Source organism: Acinonyx jubatus, chromosome E4, assembly GCF_027475565.1.
Source record: "Acinonyx jubatus isolate Ajub_Pintada_27869175 chromosome E4, VMU_Ajub_asm_v1.0, whole genome shotgun sequence".
In the NCBI taxonomy this organism is placed as follows: Eukaryota; Metazoa; Chordata; class Mammalia; order Carnivora; family Felidae; genus Acinonyx; species Acinonyx jubatus.
In genome coordinates this window covers 46,433,133-46,457,039 of record NC_069395.1, presented here as the reverse complement: position 1 = coordinate 46,457,039, position 23,907 = coordinate 46,433,133, and the positions used below count along the sequence as shown (strand labels likewise).

The following is a 23,907-nucleotide window of genomic DNA, read 5'->3' as shown; positions in this document are numbered from 1 at the left end:
AAAATTTGGAAATGACTCACTTTCCATTTTGTAGTGGGCTCTTGAGTGAACCTCATTTATTCATTCTTTATGTGCATTTAGAACTTGATGTCTGAAATACTGACTTCTTAAAAATTAGAAACTTCTAGTAGTTTTTAAGACCTGACAACATTTTTTTAATACATCAGTTATAAACAAAGTTTAACAAAAGCATTTCATGACACATCATCTGTATTTTTTAAGTCAAGGGAGTAGAGTAATTTATTTAAAAAAATTTTTTTAACGTTTATTTGAGGGAGACAGTGTGAGCGGGAGATGGGCAGAGAGAGAAGAGATGGAGACATAGAATCCAAAGCAGGCTCTAGGCTCTGAGCTGTCAGAGCTCAATGCGGGGCTGAACTCAAGAACCATGAGATCATGAGCTGAGCTGAAATTGGACACGTAATCAACTGAACCACCCAGGCACCCCAGAGGGAGTAGAGTAATTTAATGCAAAGAAGCACTAGACCATGGTCTTGGAAAAGTTTTAACTTTCAAGGCAGAACCTAATTCTTTATAAAATAAAAAAGTTAAACTACTTCATAGAAGCATAGCTAGAACTAGCACCCAGATTTCCTAGGTAGAGCTCAAAGATTTTGTTTTATTTAGCAGTATTTTCTTAGCATAATTATAGGCCACTTCTAGCATATGAGAGAAAAAGCAGGCTTATTAATATGCTGTAACACAGTGCTGCTGATTTTGAGGTTATACACCCTGCTGGGAATACTAGCTGTCATTAATTTCATACCATGTATGCAAGTTGCTTTATATATGTCGTTTCTGACCCACACAAAATCTCTACAAAGTATTATCTCCAATTTACAGTGAGGAAGCCCAGACTCAGAGCATGTTAAAATAACTTGCTTAGGCCACTGGTAACTGGCTTAGACTGGATTTGACCCTTGACTTCAGCCCCATGCACTTTACACTTCATTAGCACTTCTCAACTTCAACACATAGTTATGAAAGACATCTTTCAGATACATTATTACTAATGACTGTACTAAAATTTGCAGATGATAATACTGGAGCAGATTCAAAGTGCTTTTGGATTGTTACCTCCCTTCCTTGCGTTTTGATGTGCTTTTTTGAGTGGGAGAGAGAGTGGTGAAGTTATAGCCATTGAGCCAGGAAATCACATACCCACAGCATGTCTCATCTGGGCTAGAGCCCCTGGTGAATTAGTTGTTTATAGTTGTGACTTGTAAATTATTTTAGTGCTCTGCTTTCCTAGAAAGGTGTTTTGAGATTTCAAGATCTCGGTAATATCTCTTATGAATGTCAAGAATGTGCACATCCTTTGTCAAAGAAAAAAACGACAAAGAAAGGAAGCAGAAACTAAAATTGGAACATGTCCTGGTGAGAGAGGAATAAGGAAAAAGCAACTTGAGCTCTCTTTTCCCCTGCCCCCTTAAAAAAAAATAAATAAACCATTATCAATGTCAGAGTCTACAATCTTGAGTTAGGGGGAACTTGGGGTTATTTAAGTGATAAACTATATCAAAAAGAGGTTGGGAACAATTTTGGATACCTCAAAGATCAGCTTGTGTTTTCTACCAATCAATTTTTATTTTCCTTTCTTAGTATTAGTTCAGAAGCAGGCCTAGAAATTGATAGCCAGCAGGAAGAAGAACCTGTTCAGGCATCTGATGAGTCAGATCTTCCTTCTACCAGTCAGGATCCTCCTTCCAGTTCTTCTGTAGGTAAGTTCCTGCTCTTGAATACAGCACAACTTCGATACATCAAACTTGTTTGCAAAAACAATTTTATCGGTAACAAATTGATAATTCTCTTTTTTCCCTGAGTTTAAAATGCCTTATTTAAAACGGAAATTGTATTTCATTAAAGGAGACATCAGGTATATTAAAGACGTGGTTGTCCTGGAGGTGCAGCAGGGCTGTAAGGGATTGGTTACTGGAAAGGAAGCTAGGGAGCAATATTTCACATCTCCTGCCTCTTGAAAACAAAGCAGCGTCATGTTATTTGTTCTACATTTGGGGGTTCTGACATGAGATTGGATTTGAAGAGTTGAAGGGTAGGAGGTCTGTTGCTCAAAAAATATTTGAAATTTACTGATGTAAATAATCTCAAAGTTTGGCTTTCTTTTCAAGTACATGACATTAACTTTGAAAAAGGCTATTTTATGTATCTTTCCTACAATAAAAACTATCTATCTGGTATTCTTAAAAAAGTTATTAACATTTATTGAGCACTTACTGTGTATCAGACCATGTTTAAGCCGTTTACATATATTTATTTAATTCTTACATGAAACCAACATGGTAATCACTCATACGGAAACTGAGGCACAGAAATGTTGAATAACTTTGCCATAGTACATAGCTAATAAATAATGGGCAAGCCAGGATGCAAACTCAAGAAGTTTGGCTTCAGGGACTCCACTTTTAAAATAATACGCTGTACTAACTTATCTGTCTTACAGTTTTTAGGTACGGAATTACTTTTATTATTGAAGAAATATAGTACCCATCATCCACTCTGATTATTTTTATTTTGAATTGTTTATAGCAGTAATTCTCAAATTCTGCCATGGAACCTTCATGTTCTGTGGAAGATCTGCTCAGTTACTACTTTTTTCAGTCATGGGACTTTACTATCTCGAGATCTTTTCTGCCTATCAGCTGCTTTTCTCTGACACATCAACCTATGAGCCAACATCCCAAGGCTCAGATCCCTTTTAACAGCTAGTAACTTTAAATGCCTGCACATTTATTTTATTGTGAAGTATGGATGGTCATAATTAATCTTGTAGTCAAATTAGAAATGTATATAAACTATATAACTCAATGCATTACAGTCCACAGGGCTCAAGTATCATAATTATCAGAATTATTAATAATAGAATTACTGAAGTGCTCTTTCTCCAATTATATTCTAATGTCCCATGAGAATTCTTTTCAACTGTAGAATGGGCACTAGTTATATCTTACCAGGGCTTGCATAAGAAGATAGGGTTTTTGTTCCCTTATATAGTATGCTATGAAATTAGGATGTCTACATTTTTTGGTAATATAAAACACTAAGCTGCCTCATCTGAGCAATTGTTCATTTGGTCAGTAAATATTTCAGTGCCCACCATGTGCCAGGCAAAAGAAAGCATTACTAGGAAAATGACATTTCAGTAAAGACCTGGAAAGGGTAAGGTAGCAAAGCTGTGCAGTTTTGAGGAAAAAGAGTGTTCCAGGTGAGAGATCTAGCAGATGCAGAGTACCTAAGACAGCAGTGTGGTATATTCAAGGTCAGCCAGGAGGCCAATGTGGTTAGAGCACAGGAAGACCAGAGAGGCAGCAGGGGAGAGGCCCAGTAGATCATCATAATTGCTTTGGCTTTCATGGATTTAGGAAGCCTTTATTTTTTTTAAGTTCATTTATTTATTTTGAGAGAGAGAGAGAGAGAGTGTGTGTGTGTGTGTACGCACATAAGTGGGGGAGGGGCAAAGAGAGAGGGAGAGGGAGAATCCCAAGCAGGCTCTGTGCTATCAGTGTGCAGCCCAACATGGGGCTCAATCTCACGAATCGTGAGATGACCTGAGGTGAGATCAAGAGTCAGATGCTTAACCTGTCTGAGCCACCCGGGTGCCCTGGATTTAGGAAGCTTTTTTAGAGGGCTTCAAACAGAGTACTAATAAGGACTTAACAGTATCAGTTTCGCTGCTGTGTAAATAAGAGATTTGAAAATGTGTAATGGGCAGAAAGAAGGAGAAAGTTTGGAGGATATCGTACTGATTCAGGGTTAAGACAGTGATGTTTAGACAGGCTGGTAGAGTTTAATTTGTGAGAAGAGGTCAGATTTGGAGATAAATTTGAGCTGGCAAGATTTGCTAATGATTGGATTTGGGGTGTCTGGAAACGAGAGGATTCAGATAATGATCACATTATAGTGTAGGGGACTGTTATTTCCTGAGGGAGGTGATATGTGGTATTTTATTGTAGTCCTCACCTTCTAGCACAGTGATACCTGGATAGGCACCAAGTGAATATTTATCAAATGAGTGGAGTGAATGAATGAAAAACCGCAAGCACTCTTTTTAATAAGGAAATTTTTTTTTACATTTTACTCTTTTGTTTGTTAAATGTCCCTTGTTAAAAATGAAACTTTTAAATACTGAAACAAATGGACACCTCTACATTTATCCATGTATTTAGTAACTAGATTTTGTCATTGTAAATGCTTTTCTTATTTTTTAACATGCTTTCTTATATTTTAATGTGTTGTTTTTTTTTTTTCCTTAGATACTAGCAGTAGTCAACCAAAGCCTTTCAGACGAGTAAGACTTCAGACAACATTGAGACAAGGTGTCCGTGGCCGTCAGTTTAACAGACAGAGAGGTAAATTTCTGACATATTGATTACATGATAGGATGTATGATAGTAATACACGGAACAAGTTTTCTAATCCTTAAACTTCAACTGTATCTAGGTTTTTTTAATGTTCAAGGATTGATTAAATTATTACACATTGAGCATGTGATGTTTACTAACCTGTAAGCTTCTTACAGAAAGATTTGTAACCTATAGGTATATAATGAATATGTACTTAGAATTCATATTTATTCATTTCTTCCTTGAATTAAAAGTAAAGATTTTGAGAAGCTGAAGTGTTATAGTACTAGATAGTCATTTGTTACATCTCTGCCTATTGTTATACTTCTTACACTACAGAATAAAGCTTTGTGACTTTGTTTAGTTAAAAAAATTAAAATTTTTAATATGTCTTCTAAGGTAAACATTAAAGATTGTATTCATGTCATGAAAATAATAATCTAATTGTACTAATTTTCACTGAAGATGTCAAATGTCTAACACAGTTTTATATTTATATACCTAGATATTTGATATTGAAAACAATTTTTATAATGACCTAGGGTAAGTGAATACTCCAGTTTTGAGCTAACTTCTTAAAAGATGCATTCAGTTTGGTTATTTTTTTCTCTTATAGGTGTGAGCCATGCAATGGGAGGGAGAGGAGGAATAAATAGAGGAAATATTAATTAAATATCCTGTAAACTGTAATAATTGTGAATAAGATTGTCCAAGCCTGTTTTAGTGTAATGGTTGTGAAGATTAAAAACCTTTTTGTATTTAAATCGGTATGCTTCTCTCAACATTCTTTATTAATAAAATGTGTTTCAGTGTCAAAATTTTTCATTTTTTTCTTCATTTTAATTAGTTGATTCTTCCTTTGCCCGTGGGTCTAAGGACAGTTGTACCAGACATTGGACAAGGTCCGCCCAGAACGAGTAGTAATGACTCTTGCTGTCCTACTTGGTTCATCGATGTTATAGTATTGATCTAAATAAAAGAGAAATCCTTTTTTAATTAAAAAGAAAACAAAACACCTGAACTAAAAATAGGGGTTTTTTTTATTATTACACTCAAAGACAGTGTTTGTCAATTTAATATCAGAAATGTTTAGATTAATTAATTTGAGTTTACAAAAAGAAAATTGCTTTCCCATACTGACCTTTCACCATCTTTCCATAAAATTAGGTTCATCTCTCCTTTTTCACGGTAAGAATTTGAGAAAAACTAAGTCTAAAAAATCATTCACTTGTTCTATCCTTTAAAAATATTTTTGACATTTATATAGGTAGAATAACTTAGATTTCTGAATTTTTCTAAGAAAAGTGCCTCAGGTAATATAATTGAATTAATAAAGTTAGTTTCTCAACTTCTTTGTGATCTTCATGACTGTGTAGTGATGCAAATCAGTAATATTTTGTGGCACAAGACCTCCTATAAATGCCACAGGCAGTAGAAGTAAAATACTGTTTTTAGTAGCAGTTTTACTCAAGTAATATGTTTTATTATACTAGGCTTTAATCTCATGAAGGATAGTACAGAATTGAATTGTAGCACATTCAGTTCAATTGAAAATAAAGTGAAAATCTAAACTTTCTCTTTTTCAGAGCAATTAGAATAAGTATAGTTTAACTTTTCATCTTTAGTCACCATTGAACACTCGTGGTTTTGCTTTAATTATATTATTTCAGAGATTAGAGCACATCTGTAAGAACCTATGAAGATTTTACTTAATAGCTTACCTTTAGAAAAGGCATAATAATCATAGCCATCAGGTTTTCTGGTGTTGGGCAGTGCTATAGCTGAAGTAACCACATTTGGAAATCCTCTCCAGTATAAACTCATTTTAACTTCATTATGGAGGAAACCTGTAGATTTAAAGATACCAGACTGAAAAGCAATGTACTATAGGAAAGAGCAGCCATTAGGCAGACCTGGGTTTGAATCGCAGTTTGGTGACTTAGTAGCACTACTTTGGACGAGTTATTTAACTTAAGTGCCTTAGTTTTTCCTCTCTCTGACATGGTATAAATACCTACCTTACAGGACTCTTCTGAGGTTTACAGATTTGTATGTAATGTTCTTGGTAAGAGGTACCTGATAAGTGGTATTAATTACAATGAACAAACCTGAATAAACATTTCTTTACTCACACATGCAAAGAAAGTATTGATCTGGTCCACCACTGAGTCGGATTGATGTTTTACATCAATACGCTTTAAATTATTAGAGCTATTTAGTCACTGCATTCAATAAGCTTCATTCTGTAAGAAACTGTATTACATCTATTTCATGGGCAAGAACTTTTAACAGTGAGAAACATTACCTTTGTCTTGATAAGAGACTCTGACGGGTGAATAGCGAATTCTGATGGTGTGTGTTTGAGAAGGTCCTATGGCACGTTCAAAGCGACGTCTCCTAACCTGTGTTGTTTCTCCATACACTGAATAATTGATAGCAGGCCTTCTACCAGTGCACTTTCTGACGGGTTCCTGTTTATAAATATACTGCTGAATGCCGCCACCTATTATGTATTAGAAAATCACATATAATAATGAAAATTAAGCTTAATCCTCCAAAAAGGTGGAAAAGAGCTTTTACAAGATCGAGGAAATGATCAAGGTCTTTCATAAAGTATGTCCAGACATTAATGACCATTAGTCCAAGGGTATTATAAAATAATTACTGAGTCCTGAAATCCTTCCTGAATGAACAAAACCAACAAATTGTATATTTGTATATTTAACTTTGTTTGAAAGTAAATGATGACACTTACATTAAGGACTTTAACATTCAAATGAAATTGTAATTTGTATGCTGAGAGCTCTAAATAATCTTTCCTGTCCTCAGTTTTTTCATTGAAAATACCTGATTCCAGCCATTAAAGATCTTTTGACAGTAAACCCAGTAATAAATGAAAATATTGAATAAAATTTCCCAGACAAATCAACTCTTAAAAGTTTTGTAATCTTGTCAATTATGTAACACATACCTCTCTTGAAAAAATACACAGATTCAGGTCTTTCCTTGTATTTAGCTATGGAGAGAGCTGCCACTATTTTTCCATTTAGTCCTCCAAATCCTTTTACAATTTGTTTGGGATACCCTGCATCTTTTATGTCATTGGTGAAACGCCAGTACTGAGAATCCTGATAATTCAACAGAGGAAATGATGTTAACAGCTTCGGAATAAAAAGGTTAGGTATTCATTCTTAGACTTAAATATAGGGAGAAAGTTTTAACTTCATTAAGTGAATAAATTAGCCTGTAATGTTACCAAGTTGTTAACTTTTCAGATTAAATTTTGATGATAGAATAGCTTAATAAAATATGGAGACCCTTCTGAAGTAGAGGTTAAGCTGATTTATGCTGTTAAAATAAAGAATAGCTTGTTGCTGATTTCTCTGAAAAAAGATATTTTTCTTACCTTAAAGAAGAAAGTTTTTCCTTCACAGTTGCACCTAGTAAAAACAGTATCAATGGGGGAGGGAATACCCCAAACTTCAGTAATTTTACGAGCTGGAGATGGTGGACTGAATGGACTTAGCATCCAGAAATAATGACCTAAAATTGAAAGTGATCTATCAGCCTACAAGCTGAATGAATCCCAATAAAGAAACCAAAATGAAAAAAATTTAGTTTATCGTAAGAACAGATTGAATAAATAAGCATTACATGACAAGTTTAGTCAATACCATGAGGACTAGTATAGTTAGTATTTGAACATTTCTGAGAGTAGAGATTTCTCAAGTCTGAAGTTCAAGCCTTTGAAATACTTTAATTTTCCAGTTTCTCTAGAAACTTCTGGCTTTGTGACTTAACAGAAAGTCACTTCTCTCTCCATCTCTTTACCTTTTAGAACCAAGGAGTTATAATTCAATGACTGCCAAAATCTCTTTAGCCTCTACTGTGCTAGTCTATGATTTGTTTCCGGTCAGATTTAATTAAAATATAAGAGGACTGGACCAGCAGAAGGCACAGCAGAGAATTAACAGGAAGTAAATGCTGCTCTGTTACACTCACACACAATGTAGCACTGTAGAAAACATCGCAATCAAGATGTTATTTTCAAGTAAAATAGAGCAAGTAATACAAATCCTGATGTTTCATTTGACACGAAATCAAACTATGAACTACCTTTTCATTCTAATGGAACGAAAAATCTTAGTAGTATCTCTTCAAGTTCTTTTTTTGTCTGTCTCTCCCAATATGTCCAATTTTGTTAATCTTACATTTTGGTTATTACTCTCAGGTTCTCATAATACTGTGTGAGGTACGTTCATCAATCAGTTTCCCTCCAGAAAGCTTAACCCAAACTTCCACTTTTCTTTGGTTCTCCCAAATGCCAAGAACAAAATGAAGAGCAGAAAAAGAAATACGTGCATAGCTCACCTCGAAATGCAACTAATGTTCCATTGCGCAAAGCAGTCAGCCCATCTACTGGCTTACCGTTGCATAAATTAGTCTCATCTAAAACAAAAAATTAAGCCAAGATAAAAGAAAATGCGAAAAGTGTTCCCATTCTTTTCAAATCCTCCCACAGTGTTGTTTTCCTCTGTTCACCTTTTCCTCAGCCTTTGAAGGGACTAGTGGGAGGTGTGTGTATTTCAAAAATGAAAAAGAAGAGAGAGATTTCATAATTGTTTTACTTAAAAGTGATCATTATTCAAAAAGTAATATATAAAAATAAGTTACGAATTGGAATAGGCCAGGTTACCCATTATCTACATGTATTAGATAATTATAGGATATTTGATCCCAACACAAAATTCCATTTTTGAGTTCAGATTGCCTTTGAGACTTGGTTTGGTAAAGAATAATATTGCAGGTTTTTGCTTTGCGTTATACTCTTTTAAGGATAGACTTCCACTTAAGTATTTTTGACATTCTATACACTGTGTCTACATATAGACACAGATGCACTAAGTTCCTAGCACACTAGGTTATTACATGATTTTCCAAAGACCAAATAACCTTACTACAATTACTCCTCTGCTTACCTATGGAGAAGCTGTAAAACTCCACAAATTAACAAGTTCAGGATTCTAGATAATGTACTTCAATAGAGTGATACTGACTTGGCATTCTGGTCCAAATAAATTTAACATTACCAATTTTAAAACAAAGTAACTGATGCTTGTTACCTGAAAGCATGGAGTTGATGGCAATGTCTTGATTGGATCCTCTCACTAAGATATCCGTGCCTGGGATAAATATAGGAGTTAACACAGGGGGCCTGAGGATCACGTGAGGTTTTTCTCCTGCAGCATCTCCATCCTTATTTGGCTTTACTTCAACTATTTCTGAGTTAGGTGTTTGGTTGGGGCTGGTGGTAGTTTGGAGAATGATTTTTGTGGAAGAGGTGGGGTGTAATTTGGGCACTGTCGATGTAGTCATCCTTGGGGGAGTTGGTGTAGTCTTTGGTTTTCTCCCTTTAGGTATCGTGTTTGGCTTTTTGGTAGAAGTGGGCTTTTTTGGTGCTTTGGTTGGCTTTTGGGATTTAGGAGTTGACACTTTAGGATTAGCTCTGTCTTTTGGCGCAGCTGTGGTTTCTTCGGGTTTATTCATAGTCTCTTCAGATGTAGTTGCCTTTTTTGTTGTAGTCATTACTTTGGGTGCAAGAGTTGTGGCTTGAGGAGTATTTTTGGATGATGTGGCTGATGTTACTTGTGTGGTTGTTCTTGTTTTGGAATCAGTGGTCTTTTCTTCTGTCGGAGTTGATGTAGGTACAGCGGCCATAATTCCAGGTGTCATGTGTATGTCTTTTTCTGTTGTTTTGTCTTTAGCTGTTGTAGTGATTTCAGGTGTGGTCACTCCAGGAGCCTTAGTTACAGGTATAACAGGTTCTTTGGGACTGTTTTCAAGAGCCTTTGGTGTGGGTTCTTTGGGAAACTCAGGAGTTGATTCAGCAGGGTTTTTGGGAGTAGTGGGAGGCTCCATGGTGGTTGTAGTAGAGCCCTCTGAGTTGGTTGGAGCAGGTGTCTCAAGAGAAGCTGGAGTGGGCTCCTTGAGAAGTTTGGGGATGGGCTCCTTGGTGGTGGTGGGAGCAGTCTCCTTGGGGACTGTGGGTGCAGGCTCCTTCGGAATGCTGGGAGCAGGTTCTTTGGGGGCTGTGGGTGCAGGCTCCTTGGGAATGCTGGGAGCAGGTTCTTTGGGGGCTGTGGGTGCAGGCTCCTTGGGAATGCTGGGAGCAGGTTCTTTGGGGGCTGTGGGTGCAGGCTCCTTGGGAGTGGTGGGTGCAGGCTCCTTGGGGGTGGTGGGTGCAGGCTCCTTGGGAGTGGTGGGTGCAGGCTCCTTGGGGGTGGTGGGTGCAGGCTCCTTGGGAGTGGTGGGTGCAGGCTCCTTGGGAGTGGTGGGTGCAGGCTCCTTGGGGGTGGTGGGTGCAGGCTCCTTGGGGGTGGTGGGTGCAGGCTCCTTGGGAGCGGTGGGTGCAGGCTCCTTGGGGGTGGTGGGTGCAGGCTCCTTGGGGGTGGTGGGTGCAGGCTCCTTGGGAGTGGTGGGTTCAGGCTCCTTGGGGGCGGTGGGTGCAGGCTCCTTGGGGGTGGTAGGTGTAGGCTCTGTGGGGGCCATGGGTGCAGGTTCCTTGGTGGTAATAGGAGCAGGCTTGTTGGGGGCCATGGGTGCAGGCTCCTTGGGAATGCTCGGAGCAGGTTCCTTGGGGGCTGTGGGTGCAGGTTCTTTGGGAATGCTGGGAGCAGGTTCCTTGGGGGCTGTGGGTGCAGGCTCCTTGGGAGTGGTGGGTGCAGGCTCCGCGGGAGCCATGGGTGCAAGCTCCTTGGGAATGCTGGGAGCAGGTTCCTTGGGGGCTCTGGGTGCAGGCTCCTTGGGAATGCTGGGAGCAGGTTCCTTGGGGGCTGTGGGTACAGGTTCCTTGGGAGTGGTGGGTGCAGGCTCCGTGGGTGCCATGGGTGCAGGTTCCTTGGGGGTGGTAGGTGCAGGCTCCTTGGGGGCTGTGGGTGCAGGTTCCTTGGTGGTAGTAGGAGCAGGCTTGTTGGGGGTGGTGGGTGCAGCCTCCTTGGGGGCTGTGGGTGCAGGTTCCTTGGGGGTGGTAGGTGCAGGCTCCTTGGGGGCTGTGGGTGCAGGTTCCTTGGTGGTAGTAGGAGCAGGCTTGTTGGGGGTGGTGGGTGCAGCCTCCTTGGGGGCTGTGGGTGCAGGTTCCTTGGGGGTGGTAGGTGCAGGCTCCTTGGGGGCTGTGGGTGCAGGTTCCTTGGTGGTAGTAGGAGCAGGCTTGTTGGGGGTGGTGGGTGCAGCCTCCTTGGGGGCAGTGGGTGTAGGCTCCTTTGGAGTGGTGAGTGCAGGCTCCGTGGGGGCTGTGGGTGGAGGTTCTTTGGTGGTAGTGGATGCAGGCTCCTTAGGAGTGGTGGGAGCAGACTTCTTGGGGGTGGTGGGTGCAGGCTCCGTAGGGGCCATTGGTGCAGACTCCTTGGTAGGTGTAGGCTCTTTGGTGGTGGGTGCAGGCTTCTTGGGGGTAGTGGGTGCAGGCTCTTTAGTCGTGGGTGCAGGCTTCTTGGGGGTGGTGGGTGCAGGCTCTTTGGTGGTGGGTGCAGGCTTCTTGGGGGTAGTGGGTGCAGGCTCTTTCGTCGTGGGTGCAGGCTTCTTGGGGGTGGTGGGTGCAGGCTCTTTGGTGGTGGGTGCAGGCTTCTTGGGGGTGGTGGGTGCAGGCTCTTTGGTGGTGGGTGCAGGCTTCTTGGGGGTGGTGGGTCCAGGCTCTTTGGTCGTGGGTGCAGGCTTCTTGGGGGTGGTGGGTGCAGGCTCTTTGGTGGTGGGTGCAGGCTTCTTGGGGGTGGTGGGTGCAGGCTCTTTGGTGGTGGGTGCAGGCTTCTTGGGGGTGGTGGGTGCAGGCTCTTTGGTGGTGGGTGCAGGCTTCTTGGGGGTAGTGGGAACAGGTTTCTTGGTGGTGGTGGGAGCAGGAGATTTGGTTGTAGTTTCAGCTTTTGGTGTAGATGTACTAGGAGCTTTGGATGTGGGTATAAAATCTTTAGCAGGTGTTTTCTCTGCACTTTGTTTCTCTTTAGGTGAAGTAGTCTCTTTTTCTCTATTTGAAGTCTGTTTATTCGTTATAGGAGTCTCTTTAGTTTCAACTGCTGTCTCCTCACTCGTTGTTGAAGATGTCTCTTTGGGTGTATCAGAATTAGGTGGAAGACTGGGTTTTGGATTTGTCGGTTTGACTGTTGTAATCTCGGGAGGTGTGGTAACTTTATTGCGTTGGGCGGTAGGAATGTCAGGAGTCGGGGTGAGCTTGACGTCACCATTGTCCAGGCCACTTCCATCTTCATCTACAACTGGTGGTTCAGGGTTAGGTTTCTTTTTAGGAGTTTTTTCCTTCTTGTTATCTTTTACTAGAAAAAAAATATGCACATTTTTTACTTTTGAATAGTTTTCCATAATGACCTAAAGAGCTCGTCCTTACCAGCTAGCTGTGTTGATAGCTGATCAAACTGCTTTATCTGTAGGCAAATTGCTAACCTGTAATTCATTAATTTGTTGTAAAATGGGAAATGATTAACTTATCTGATTGGGCTATTTTAGGGAATTGATGAGAAGGGATGAAAAAGCACAAGTAAAAGTCTATACTATTAATGTATAGAAACAAGTGGCAACTTTGAAATTACCAACATGATCAACTACACGAATTCATCTCTTTATATTAATGTTCTTTGCCTCTCACTTCCTCCACTCCTTTTACTTCACACTGTTGAGCGCTGCACTCTTCCTTCTGGAAACCTAGTTCCAACATCTTCAAGATTAACTGTACCAATTGGCCTCGGAAGCCTCTACAACTACACCCCAGGAGTCTGTTCCAGTCACTCCCGCGGTCCCTACTAATCTGTTTCCATACACACAGCTGTTAGCTCTTCCCTTTCCTCTGCCCACCTAAACTCAGCAGCCCAGGGATACAGAGAGGGGATTAGGATGCCATGGCAGCCAAAGACCTTGTTGAACAGGATTTCTCCTAGCAGCTACCCAAAGAGCACATCAAGAGCTCATCCCTGAGAGGAGTTCCATTTAACATGTATTGCACTTGCATTGTATGCAAGACTCTGGATGATTCAAAGACTATTTGGCTATTCTGCCAGAGTAAAGGCTTCAGGGGAAATAACAACCACCCAGGAAATAGAGTTCTTTGAAACTCCAGTATCCAAAATTCAGTATTTCCTGGAGAAAGAGAATGTATTTTAGAATTTCAGGAAATTAAAAAAAAACAGAACAAAAGGAATCTTTTTTTAGGAGGTAATAGCCTACTCTGTGGGACAGTCTCTACTACAAAAAAAAAAAATCAGCCAGATATGACATAATTTATTAGAAAAATAATAAAAAGGATCTGTAAAACGTGGTTAATAATATTGCCTTTCCCAGACATGTGTATGAGACTTTAATGGATTAACGTTTTAAAACACTTAAAGCAGCATATAAATGTGTGCAAAATAAAATAAGGAAAAATAAAAGGGAAAGCAAAAACCACAAGGAACACAGAGGAAGGAGAAGAAAGAAAAATGATAGGTAGACAGGAATGAAAATCAAAAACCATAAATAATCATCTCCGGTGCCATCCTGTGTTTCCAGAGCTGCTGCTATAGCATCTTCTTATCCTTGGTTTTAAGAGTGCTTTCTTAGCTGCTCTGCACTAGTTTCCTATAGGAAGTTCTCATTAGTATCTTCTAAAATAATTTTTACAAATTATTTTTACAAATCTATACATGCCCCAAGTATTGAAATGTCCTCAAACCATTCTACCAACACGCATTGCTTTTAGAGAATTATTTTTAATATGGCATTGATATAGTCTTTGATCTTTATCAATGCTCAAACCTTTGGGTTTCTTCTTTAATTCTTTATTAGCAGCTGAATTTTTGGAAGACTTGACTTTCCGAATAGTTGAAGAGGAAGAGGAAGAGGAGGAAGAAGACTCTTGATTTTCAGAAACAGAATGTTCTATAAATCAAATAAAAAGGTTGATCACACCAACTGCAATTGAAAGCAAAAAACGCCAGTCCAAATACAATGAGAAATGTTGTTGACTGCTCTGCAAATGTCCGTGTTCTGCTTTTTTAATTTATCAGTAATATGATCAACTGCTCTTTAAATTTGTCAGTTAAAAGCCAGGTAGCTAAGCTTATCACAGATACTAGCAATATATATTACTTTCTCTCAAATTCCCCATGTCTCACAGAATCAAATTATTCTGCAGAAAATCTGGGCTTTTTTTTTCCCAATGAGATTTGTCTTCTGATTATTGTAACCTACACCCATGCTGGGTTCAGTTGTAAGAAAAATATCTGAGGGTTTATAATTTGGCTTAAACTTTGACTTAAAACACACTTTTTAAGAAGTGTAATAAGCCTTTCATGACTCATATGATTCCCTTTTTCTATGAAGAGTCTTTTAAAAGTAGTTCACCTACAGCTTAGTCCATCTCAAAACCTTTTATTACATCTGTCATCTTCCTACCTTCTGTTATTTCCTCTGATTCTATAACTTTCTTAGTCTTCTTCTTGTTTGGTGATTTGGGTGAACGTTTGGTTGTTGATTTGATGGTTTGAGATGCTCCTGGAGCTGGAGGTACAGTCTTTGAAGATGGTGATGGGGGATTATGCACTGAGGCCAAGCGAGACAAGTCAGTTAACATCTTGTTGACGTTCATCAGCAACTCTTAACTGTGAAAGGCATGGACACATCTGGCTTCAAGAATAGAGGCTGGTGAAAACCAGTGTAGGCAGGCCCTTAGCCTAACACTAATTACCACAAAGTGATTAATTCTGAGGAGCATTGCTATAAAATATAAACCTGAATTCCAGCCCTAGCCCTGCAAATCTCTACCCTTGTGACCTTGGGCAAATGAACTAACCCTTCTTGAATTTTGTTTTCAGATCTGCGTATTGATTTTATTCTAGATGATTTCTGAAGGTGTTTCTCTGCCTAAAAAATACCTGACTCTAGGGGCACCTGGGTGACTCAGTCAGTTGAGAGTCCGACTCTTGATTTCAGCTCAGGGCATGATCCCAGGGTCATAGGATCGAAACCTGCATCAGGCTCCACATTAAGCATAGAGCCTGCTTAAGATTCTCCCAATCTTTCTCGCTCTCTCTCTCCTAAAACAAAACAAAACAACAACAAAAAAAAACCCTCAACTCAACTCCATACCTTATGCCAATCTTCTATGATGGTAAAAATAATTACTGCATGTGAATGACAGGTATTTGTGCTCTCACAAAGAGAAATATAATAAGTACATCTGTCCTGTTTTCATATTCATTTAAATAAAATGATGCCAATCCACCTTTCTTCTTTCTAATTACAAAAGCTGTACATGAATATTTAGTCTTGTAAACAGTTCACACCTTCACATTATGCTTTTCTCGAAATGTGTTGCCCTTCCCCAAGTTAAACAACTGTTAATGGTTTGGTGTGTATCTTTGAAACCTTTTCTCACCCGTCCTCCTACCCTTTCTGTGTCTAGAAGAGAAGACAAGGGATGTGTTTTGATCATTAGGAACGAGAAGAAAAGGAAAGGGACTTCTAGAGGATAAGAAAGCAGAGGACGAGATGTTCTGGGTAGAGGGAGTTGTGATAAATCCTGCTGCTCTGACTAAACATCCCAGAAACTCCTGCCCGTGCAGTATCCGTGAGCTGACCACCCCACACCTTCCTCTGTCTTCCCCCAAACAGCTCAGTTCTGCCATCTACTAGCTCATAATCTTGAGCCAAACAACCTCTTGGACTGTTTTTTCACCCACATTTTTTCAGCGCTTGAAACGCTATGATTTTGAAATGTATAGATGCCTACCAGCCGTGTCTATAGCAATCCCGAAACAACTAAGAGGTGTGTCGTATGATGGTTCAGTTGTTATTTGTAAAAAATGAAGTATTGAAGCTCTGGGTGGTTCCATTATTTTCACTTGAGACCCTGACTATCTTTGTGAATTCTGTAAATGAAGCATGACCTTCATCAAATTTGTTGTTGTTGAGTCCTACTTAAACCTCAAGTAATCTGACCCAGCACCCGGTAGTATGGTCTTTAGCACGTTCTTTCAATGCTTCATCACTCTCTACCCAACCTTCCTTCCCACTCATCTTCCATCCAAAATAAATTCTTTTTTGTTTCACAGCCAAAACCATTATCAGGGCAATGAATAAATATGTATCCTTCATCATGGGTCCTTCTGAAAGCTGCAGGAACTCCACACTCAGTTTTTGATTATGAGGGTGTTGTCTCCATCATTTTTGGACTGCTTTCCAATGAAAACATTGACCAGTTAAGAAATATCCCTCAACTATGCTGATAAACAGTTTTTTACCTTATTTCTCCACTGTTCAAAAGAAGCAGGACGTACAGTCTTGTTTAAATAGAATAAGATTATGCAAGCAATGCTTATTTTCACTTTTACCTTCACAAATATCATTGTTTCAACAAAGTATAATTTAAGAATAAACATTTGGTAAAGAAAGGAATTCATTATTTAAGTCTTTTTTAAACTGTTTTGGAAAATCTGAAGTTTTATTATACTCTCAGATTAGTTCTCCAGGACCTATAACCAGAGAGGAGGATTTTAAAATGGAGCAATATCCCTTTTTATTGACTCTGTCACACACAGGGATTTAGATAGAGATGACCATGGGCTCCAGAGATGAGAAGGGACATACAACAGACAGTTGACAACTTCTCGGTAGGTTTGCCTATAACTTTAGTGTCTTTAATCAAACTCCTAAATTTACTAGTTTAGAGAAGCTGTGTCATTCTGTCCTTCAATATACACTCAAAAACTCTGAAGCCAAAAGCACAGCTAACTCAAAGGACTGCTGACTTTGTGGGGTCAGCACTGTTAGGGTGAAACAAGAAATCCTGGAATGAGCTGGTTACTGTTAATTGCACCTGAAATTGAACCACACCTGAGGAAAAAGTATGTGCACTCAGCCCCTGTTCTCTCTATTCCTCAACCAGCGATCTCTGGAGCTCCTGGAGACTGGCAGAACCAGGCAGTGCTGTTGGAAGAGGCTTTCCTTCATCAATTCATCTTGGTGAAGCAAAATTAATATGAAATGGCTTGTGCTAGTAAAATCAAGTCCTTGGGTGGAGTGCATATTGGACATTATCAGCAAAGCTAAGGTAGGTGCATAGATCGGGCTGTACTGAGAGGCGCTGACTGATACCACGATGCTTACCTTTTCCACAAAAATTCTCATAATCGGAACAGCACTTGCCATACTTCTTACATTCCGAGTCACAGTCGCACTCCCTCCCTCTTGCAAAGGACTCGAAGCAGCGGCCTTTACAGGAAAGCTCTATCCAGAGCAAAACAAAACATAGATTACTGATTATGCAGCCACACCCATGTACTGATAGCCATTTCCCACCTTATAGCTGCCTAGAGTTCCAAAAGTGCATTTCTGAGTCTTTTATTTGAAATTTGGAAAATACACAGTTTTCTAAGTGGAGAAGTCAGGAAGGAAATATGGTGCCTCAGGGAAGCTTCTCTTGCCTTTCAAGACTCTAAGAGACACCCCAGTGCTGAATCATTTCACATACGGACAATGGAAAAGTGGGAACCCTTCATATGAAATCCCCCCATCCTCTCCATGTCACACCACTGCTTTGTAATAGATGCTTTTTAAGTGAATGTTCAGATCCTACAATATTCCAAAGAGCTGGCATAATATAGATGGGTCACTGTTTAGGCTCAGAAATCATTTATAATGCAGAGACTTTTATTATGATGAACTGGGCAACATGTGGCGTTGAAAGATTTCAGCCTAATCCCGTGGCATGGATTATACTTGCTCATTTCAAAATAAGCCTTGGTTAGAGACACAATAACTTTACCAAAGCCTCTTTGAAATTATCACCTTCAACAACACATAATTGTACAGCAGTATATTTATCAACTTCACATACAAATTCTAAAGTAAACATAACTTTGAACCACTTTTAATGATAATTTTCATAAATTGGATATGAAATGCCCGTGTTAACAAAATGATCTAAAAATGCATTCAGGTGAAATACCACCCATCATTTAAAATTTAAAACCTTTGGGTTTTAACTGACATTCCTCATAAGACACTAATGCTTCGTACTTAAAGTGACTTTTTTCAGACAATTTAGAAACATGTTTATATCAAACAGTCAAACAGTAGATAAGATTATTTTATATCCATGGATTCTTTTGATGAAGCTATGGAAGAACCCCATCACTAAGCAGTTATATCTCTGATTGGTAAGTGAATAGTACTCATTACTATTTACTTGATGACTCCTGAGTCACAGCATTCTCTATTTACAACAAGATATTTTACTTGGACTAGTCAATAACCTTGTGCACCTGTCAGAGTCCCAGGCTCCCCTCCTCTTCCCTCCCCCAAGAGTCATGAGCTTTGACACCATCCTTAGGTACAGCACGCTGCAACATTTATGCAAGGAAGGGAAAGGCATTTAAGCAAAAAGAAGCGCAGTAGTGTGGAAACAGCACTGGAAGGGGCTGCAAGGGGACTCACAGAACAGTGCTGCTTGGCAGGGGAGACACTAGCTGTCAGGACTTACCCACAGTGCAGACTTTCTTGAAATCAGGGCAGCACTCCATGTAGTGTTGACAGTTATAATCACAGTTGCAGGTGGCATCTCTAGAATACCCTTCCCCACATCTCCCTGCACAGCTTGGTAAATCTAAAATTATACAATACTAGGGTAAACATGGCCAAACCACTTTACAGAAAGGAAGGGGTCTAATGAGGAGGACAAAGCCATTTGGTCAGGGAGAATTTTATCAATTGGAAAAGGTTGGGGATGATGGTTAGCAATGGGTCCAGGTGATCTTTGCCTGATCTCTGATGTGACCTTGATCATGCCACTTCATTCTTCACCAGACTGAGAAGATAAATACACTTTTGAAAATGAGGCAAAGGTAATGGCTTTGCATAAAGAGGGTGATATTCGGGCAGTAGTGGGGTTGGGGAGTTGTGGTGCGGAGAGCGGCCACAGCTCAACTGAGGCTGCAGCTAAAATGATGACTAGTTGACATTTATTGAGCATCTCTGTATCTCTGTGCTGGACACTCAGTCATATGTTATCTCTAATGTTTATGAAACTGTTACCAGGAGGGTATTAGTAGCCCCTTTTGAGAGATAAGGCAGCTGAAACACAGAGATTTTAATAACTAGCTCAAGAATACCTGGTTAGTTAATGGTTCCAGGATATATGTATTACAGATAAATTGTGTTACCTATAATACCTAAATAAATATGTGTTACCTATAAATTATTCATACTGACCTCTTTCACTCTCCGAAGTGTCCTGATTTGGATAATAAGTTACATGGTCACCTAGAACTTGAACTCTGATATATCTGATTCTAAAGCCAACACTATTCCCACCCAATCACATTGCCTCTCATCCCTCATGTTGAGTTTAAAACAAGCTGGTTAGGCCGGCAAAAACTTCCCTAGGCTTCCTCCTCCTTTTACTGGTGAGGATAACTGGTTCTTTAAATGTTGAGGAAGTGAGATGTTTACAACCACAGATACAGAGAAGACAAAATAAATAACTGTTCAAATAGCATCTGGGCATGAATATAAAGGTCAGAGTTATTCTGGGTGAAAAAAACAACAATATGAACAAAAGCATAGCTATCCTCAAATATATTTCTGGAAGTCATTTGGAAAACACCTTCCTGAGAGATAAAACCACAGAAATGTAACAATCGAATCCGTCTCTGGAATAGAAATTGGCAGGTGCAATGTCCTAAATCCATAGAGGGACGTTGAAACACACTGAAAAAATCTCATAATAATGAGTCTGGGAAACTGAAAGTCTTCACATGCAAAGAAAATAGGAGATATTAGGACAACTTCCACAACTTTTTGCGTACATATGTGCACAATACATACAAAAACGCATATATAGTGTATGTATATAAATACATATATTATATATAAAGGAAAAAGAGAATGAGAAATTGAGAAGGCGAGAAAAGCAGACAACACAACATTAAAGTCTATTCTTTCCTAATTAGCAGATTTCTGAATGAGGAAATCAATTATCTTTATAGGAAAAGTTTATTTTCATAGACTAAGTGATTGTCCTACTTTTACCACTGTTAATTTTAAAGATAATTTTACATTCATTCATTTAAAGGAGAGTAAAACCATTTTGGAGCACAATTGATCTTATTCCAGAGGAAAGGTAGATTAGGAAATGCTCCCAGTGTTGTGAGCCTTGTAATGCTATCGTAAGACAGCAGAGGAGTCAAAAGATAGTGTAGAGGGCATGATTCCTTCTTAAACGTTCACAAGTGCTTCCATGTGTTTTTCCATCTTATCTTAGTGATTCGGAAACTATGTCCACGTCAGGAGATTATCTCTCATGCTTAGGTTTATGGGAATTTTAACTATTTTCCTGGAAATGCCTATTTTATAAATGCAATTTCACCATAACAAGCATGCACCTTGATTTTTCTTCTCTCAGGTTTTGCTTATCAAAGAAAAACAAGGATATGAAAATCCGATGTTCAGTATTATTGCCATTAATCAACTTTGATCGCATGCTAGAGACATTTGCTAAGGTGATTGCACTAGATATATCTTAACATTCTCTAAATGTCAATGACAAGAACTGTTCATCCAGGACAGTTTTTAGAGTACTGTGAATAGTTCAATATTATAATATAAGATGACATTCACACAAGTAGAGTCCATTCCTGGATGAATAATTCTTGTAAGAAACAGAGCACTTTCAAGATTAATCCAAGGCCATTTGAAACATTGTCAATGCTCACTGTACCATGGTGCCTAGTTCTACAGATCCTGAAAGAAGCTAGCAATAATTTATTTGATGTAAAATACTCATTAAATTTACTGGAAACATGTGAGCAAAAATTACATGCCATTTAAACGTCATTCTTTTCAGTTCATCTGATGATACTGTATCACAATAGCACAGTTTTATCATGTGTCCATGGTTTCTTTTTTAGCTTTTGGAGTCACCACAAAAATGAGTACAAAAATTAGTCTATAGAAAAGCTCCAAACTTGAAAGGTTTCATAAGACATGAGAAAAAGTAAGAATTCCAAAATGCTTAGAAATGTTGCATATGCTTTTACATAATTTTAAAACTATACTATACATTAAATTCAAACAAATGTACGTTTTCAGAAATCTGTTTCTTTTGTTGTCATAATAGTCAAAACAGAATGATTAGCAACAGTTGTTAAATAAGTCTTTTTGGTGGTTAAGCTACCTTGAGAAGAAACTTGCTGAATCAAGAAAACAGAAAGCAGCAGCAAGTACATGGGAAGTATTTTCCACTCCATGTCTGTTTCCAGGTACCGAGACCTCACTGAAAAGAAAAGAAAAGCATCAGAAAACTGCTCTTTAATCTCACTACTAATTTATGCCCATGTTACTTATGATTTCGGTAACTTTTAAAACGCGGTTTAATGATAAAACCATCCCACTCTTGAAACAAGACTTTTAAAGATAACGAGCTTTAATTCTACTGTAAATATTTCACCATCTTATGCAGAAGAAATCATGAGTCACCATCTCAATCATGTTATGGTCCATGTTAATACTTTAGAATTCTCCCAAATGAAAAACAGCCCTATCTCAAACTCCATTTAAATTATAGTATATACTTACAGTGCAAGGTTGAAATCCCAGCTTACAGAGAAAAAATAACCAGCTTCAGTAAAATTTAATTTAACAAACACAGGAGTGGTCATTCCAACTTTCCCTTAACTCTCCATATAAATTTGTAAGCTTCCAACAGGTGTACTGTGTAGCTGTGATCCTTTTCAAAACTTTCCTACTCCTGTCCTTAAAAACTGTTCTCAAACTTCTTTAATAAAGCATAGTCCTATTGAATTGAAAACACATTTAATTCCACGAAGCGAGTTACCTTTGACACTTACCCGTAAAAGCAATAGTGAGTTTTTCCAATGTTCTGGAAGTCTTATATATCAGTGCAAATATATTGGGATGAACCAATTAGTCCAAAGTTTAGACAGAATCAACAGTGACAACGCTATGAAATCAAACTTTCCTCATTTGTTGGAAGAGGGCCCAGACAACTAGACTTAGGCAACATCTGGAAAACACTTCCATTAAGAAAAATGACTACTACAAAATAAATTTAGGATTATTGGCCAAAACACACTTCTAATTTCTGAGTGAAGTGAACAAATTGTTCTGAGATGGTAAATAGCTCTAGCAACTTCTGACTAGTGTATCAAAGCAGCAACTTTAAAATAGTCAAGTGTGGGTATCACTTCTTCCTCCCCCCCCCCACCCCAGTTAAGTCCAGCAAAGAGTGATTTTGAAATTTATCTACTGTTAGATTGTGGTCCAACTTTTCTTAACTTATGCTATTAAATCAAATGTACATTTCCTTTCTTGAGTATTTTCATTTTCACCAAGCACAGAAAATAGGCTCTTAATTGCCTCAAGGTGGATAGTCTGCAAGGGTGGATTTTCTAGCTTCCCTTACCATGTAAAAACCTTCTTCAAAACTGTAGCATAACAGACTCTTAAATACAGAGAACAAACTGAGGGTTGGTGGGTGGGGTGGGGGGGGATAGGGGAAAATGGGTGATGGACATCGAGGAGGGCATTTGTTGGGATGAGCACTGGGTGTGGAATGTAAGCGATGAATCACGGGAATCTACCCCCCAAACCAAGAGCACACTATATACACTGTATGTTAGCTAACTTGACAATAAATTATATTAAAAACAAACAAAACAAAACAAAACAAAAAACACCGTAGCTATCTCCCTTTGCCCCTTTATTTAAGCACAGCAGCATTCGGGAAAAGGTCTTTTAAATTATTAATTTAGATTCCTTACCACAGAAAATGTGAACTATCATCTTGTGGAGCTAAGTCATCTCCACTCAAGGTCTTACCTCAGTTTGATATGAAATGTTCCTGTTAAAATCCTATCTAGCCACATAAGGCTGAGCTTGTGTCTTCGTACCTCCCTGAAACTGGCCCAGATTAACCCCAACCACATCAAGAATCATAGTCAACAAATGTACTACCTTTCACTGCAATAATCTGTTCATTTGTCTCCTTCCCAACCACCCCACCCCCTACAATCTCACTCCCATAGACTGCGGTTTCCCGAAGGACAACCAACGCCCGTGCCTTACCTCTGTTGCCAACGTGTAGTCCAGTGCTTCACTGAGGTTGTGTGTTTAACACGAGCTCATGGAACCAAACTGTTGTATTCTGCTGTGTGCTAGATACATGTAAACTACCTGGGGACTGCATTGAAGCATCACAAGATGCCTTTGAGTTAAATATAATCCTCCACATTTTACGAATAAAATGAAGACCACAAAGAAAAATCTGTGACCCATGGAGGATACATAAGGAGTAGAAGCCAGAGCCAAGATCTGAACCCGTGTCTCTTCATTTAAATTCCCTCTTGCTTCTACTGTAATCAGCCCCTTTGGATCAACGCCATCACTCAGTACTTAATCATAGCACTAACATTTACTCCTTCATTTGTAGAGGTGGGTTTATGAGATTGTGACCTTTATTAAGACAGGGGTTATAATATAAGCATCCTTTGGTTCC

The 23,907-nt window shown here is 39.0% G+C and overlaps 2 protein-coding genes across 52 annotated transcripts in view; one reads left to right on the top strand and one right to left on the bottom strand.

The window, feature by feature from the left end:
- Window positions 1-5,125, top strand: part of TPR (translocated promoter region, nuclear basket protein) — a 65,348-nt gene extending 60,223 nt beyond the window's left edge. For both annotated transcript variants that reach the window (XM_015063270.3, XM_015063269.3), the window contains exons 50-52: window positions 1,603-1,721; window positions 4,272-4,367; window positions 4,978-5,125. In XM_015063270.3, the coding sequence (XP_014918756.2) occupies window positions 1,603-1,721; window positions 4,272-4,367; window positions 4,978-5,033 (271 nt within the window). In that variant the 3' untranslated portion in view covers window positions 5,034-5,125. The remainder of the gene's footprint in view (window positions 1-1,602; window positions 1,722-4,271; window positions 4,368-4,977) is intronic.
- Window positions 5,126-5,129: 4 nt separating this feature from the next.
- Window positions 5,130-22,263, bottom strand: PRG4 (proteoglycan 4). 50 transcript variants are annotated; one of them, XM_053209537.1, is made up of 19 exons: window positions 22,241-22,262; window positions 21,568-21,666; window positions 18,877-18,999; window positions 17,502-17,621; window positions 14,790-14,936; window positions 14,151-14,273; window positions 11,771-12,679; window positions 11,393-11,728; window positions 11,159-11,344; window positions 11,063-11,086; window positions 10,967-11,014; window positions 10,889-10,918; window positions 9,485-10,816; window positions 8,733-8,810; window positions 7,768-7,904; window positions 7,333-7,489; window positions 6,667-6,864; window positions 6,083-6,208; window positions 5,130-5,330 (listed from the first exon to the last, which is right to left on the bottom strand). In XM_053209537.1, the coding sequence occupies exons 2-19, from the start codon at window positions 21,638-21,640 to the stop codon at window positions 5,233-5,235; spliced, it is 4,245 nt and encodes a 1,414-aa protein (XP_053065512.1). In that variant the 5' UTR covers window positions 21,641-21,666; window positions 22,241-22,262; the 3' UTR covers window positions 5,130-5,232. The 50 variants fall into 50 exon arrangements, with proteins under 50 accessions (XP_053065512.1, XP_053065514.1, XP_053065527.1 ...); XM_053209539.1 differs by having other exon boundaries at window positions 9,485-10,792; XM_053209552.1 differs by having other exon boundaries at window positions 9,485-10,696.
- Window positions 22,264-23,907: the final 1,644 nt, after the last annotated feature.

Bases quoted from the DNA above. Each gene is read 5' to 3' on its own strand.
- PRG4 (XM_053209513.1), bottom strand. From the start codon at position 21,640: ATGGAGTGGAAAATACTTCCCATGTACTTGCTGCTGCTTTCTGTTTTC. The intron at 14,274-14,789 runs GTAGGAAGATGA...TTTGATTTATAG, and splicing joins ATCAGAGGAAATAACAGAAG to AACATTCTGTTTCTGAAAAT. The intron at 11,729-11,770 runs CTACCAAGGAGT...CGGAGCCTGCAC, and splicing joins CACCACCAAAGAGCCTACAC to CCACCACCCCCAAGAAGTCT.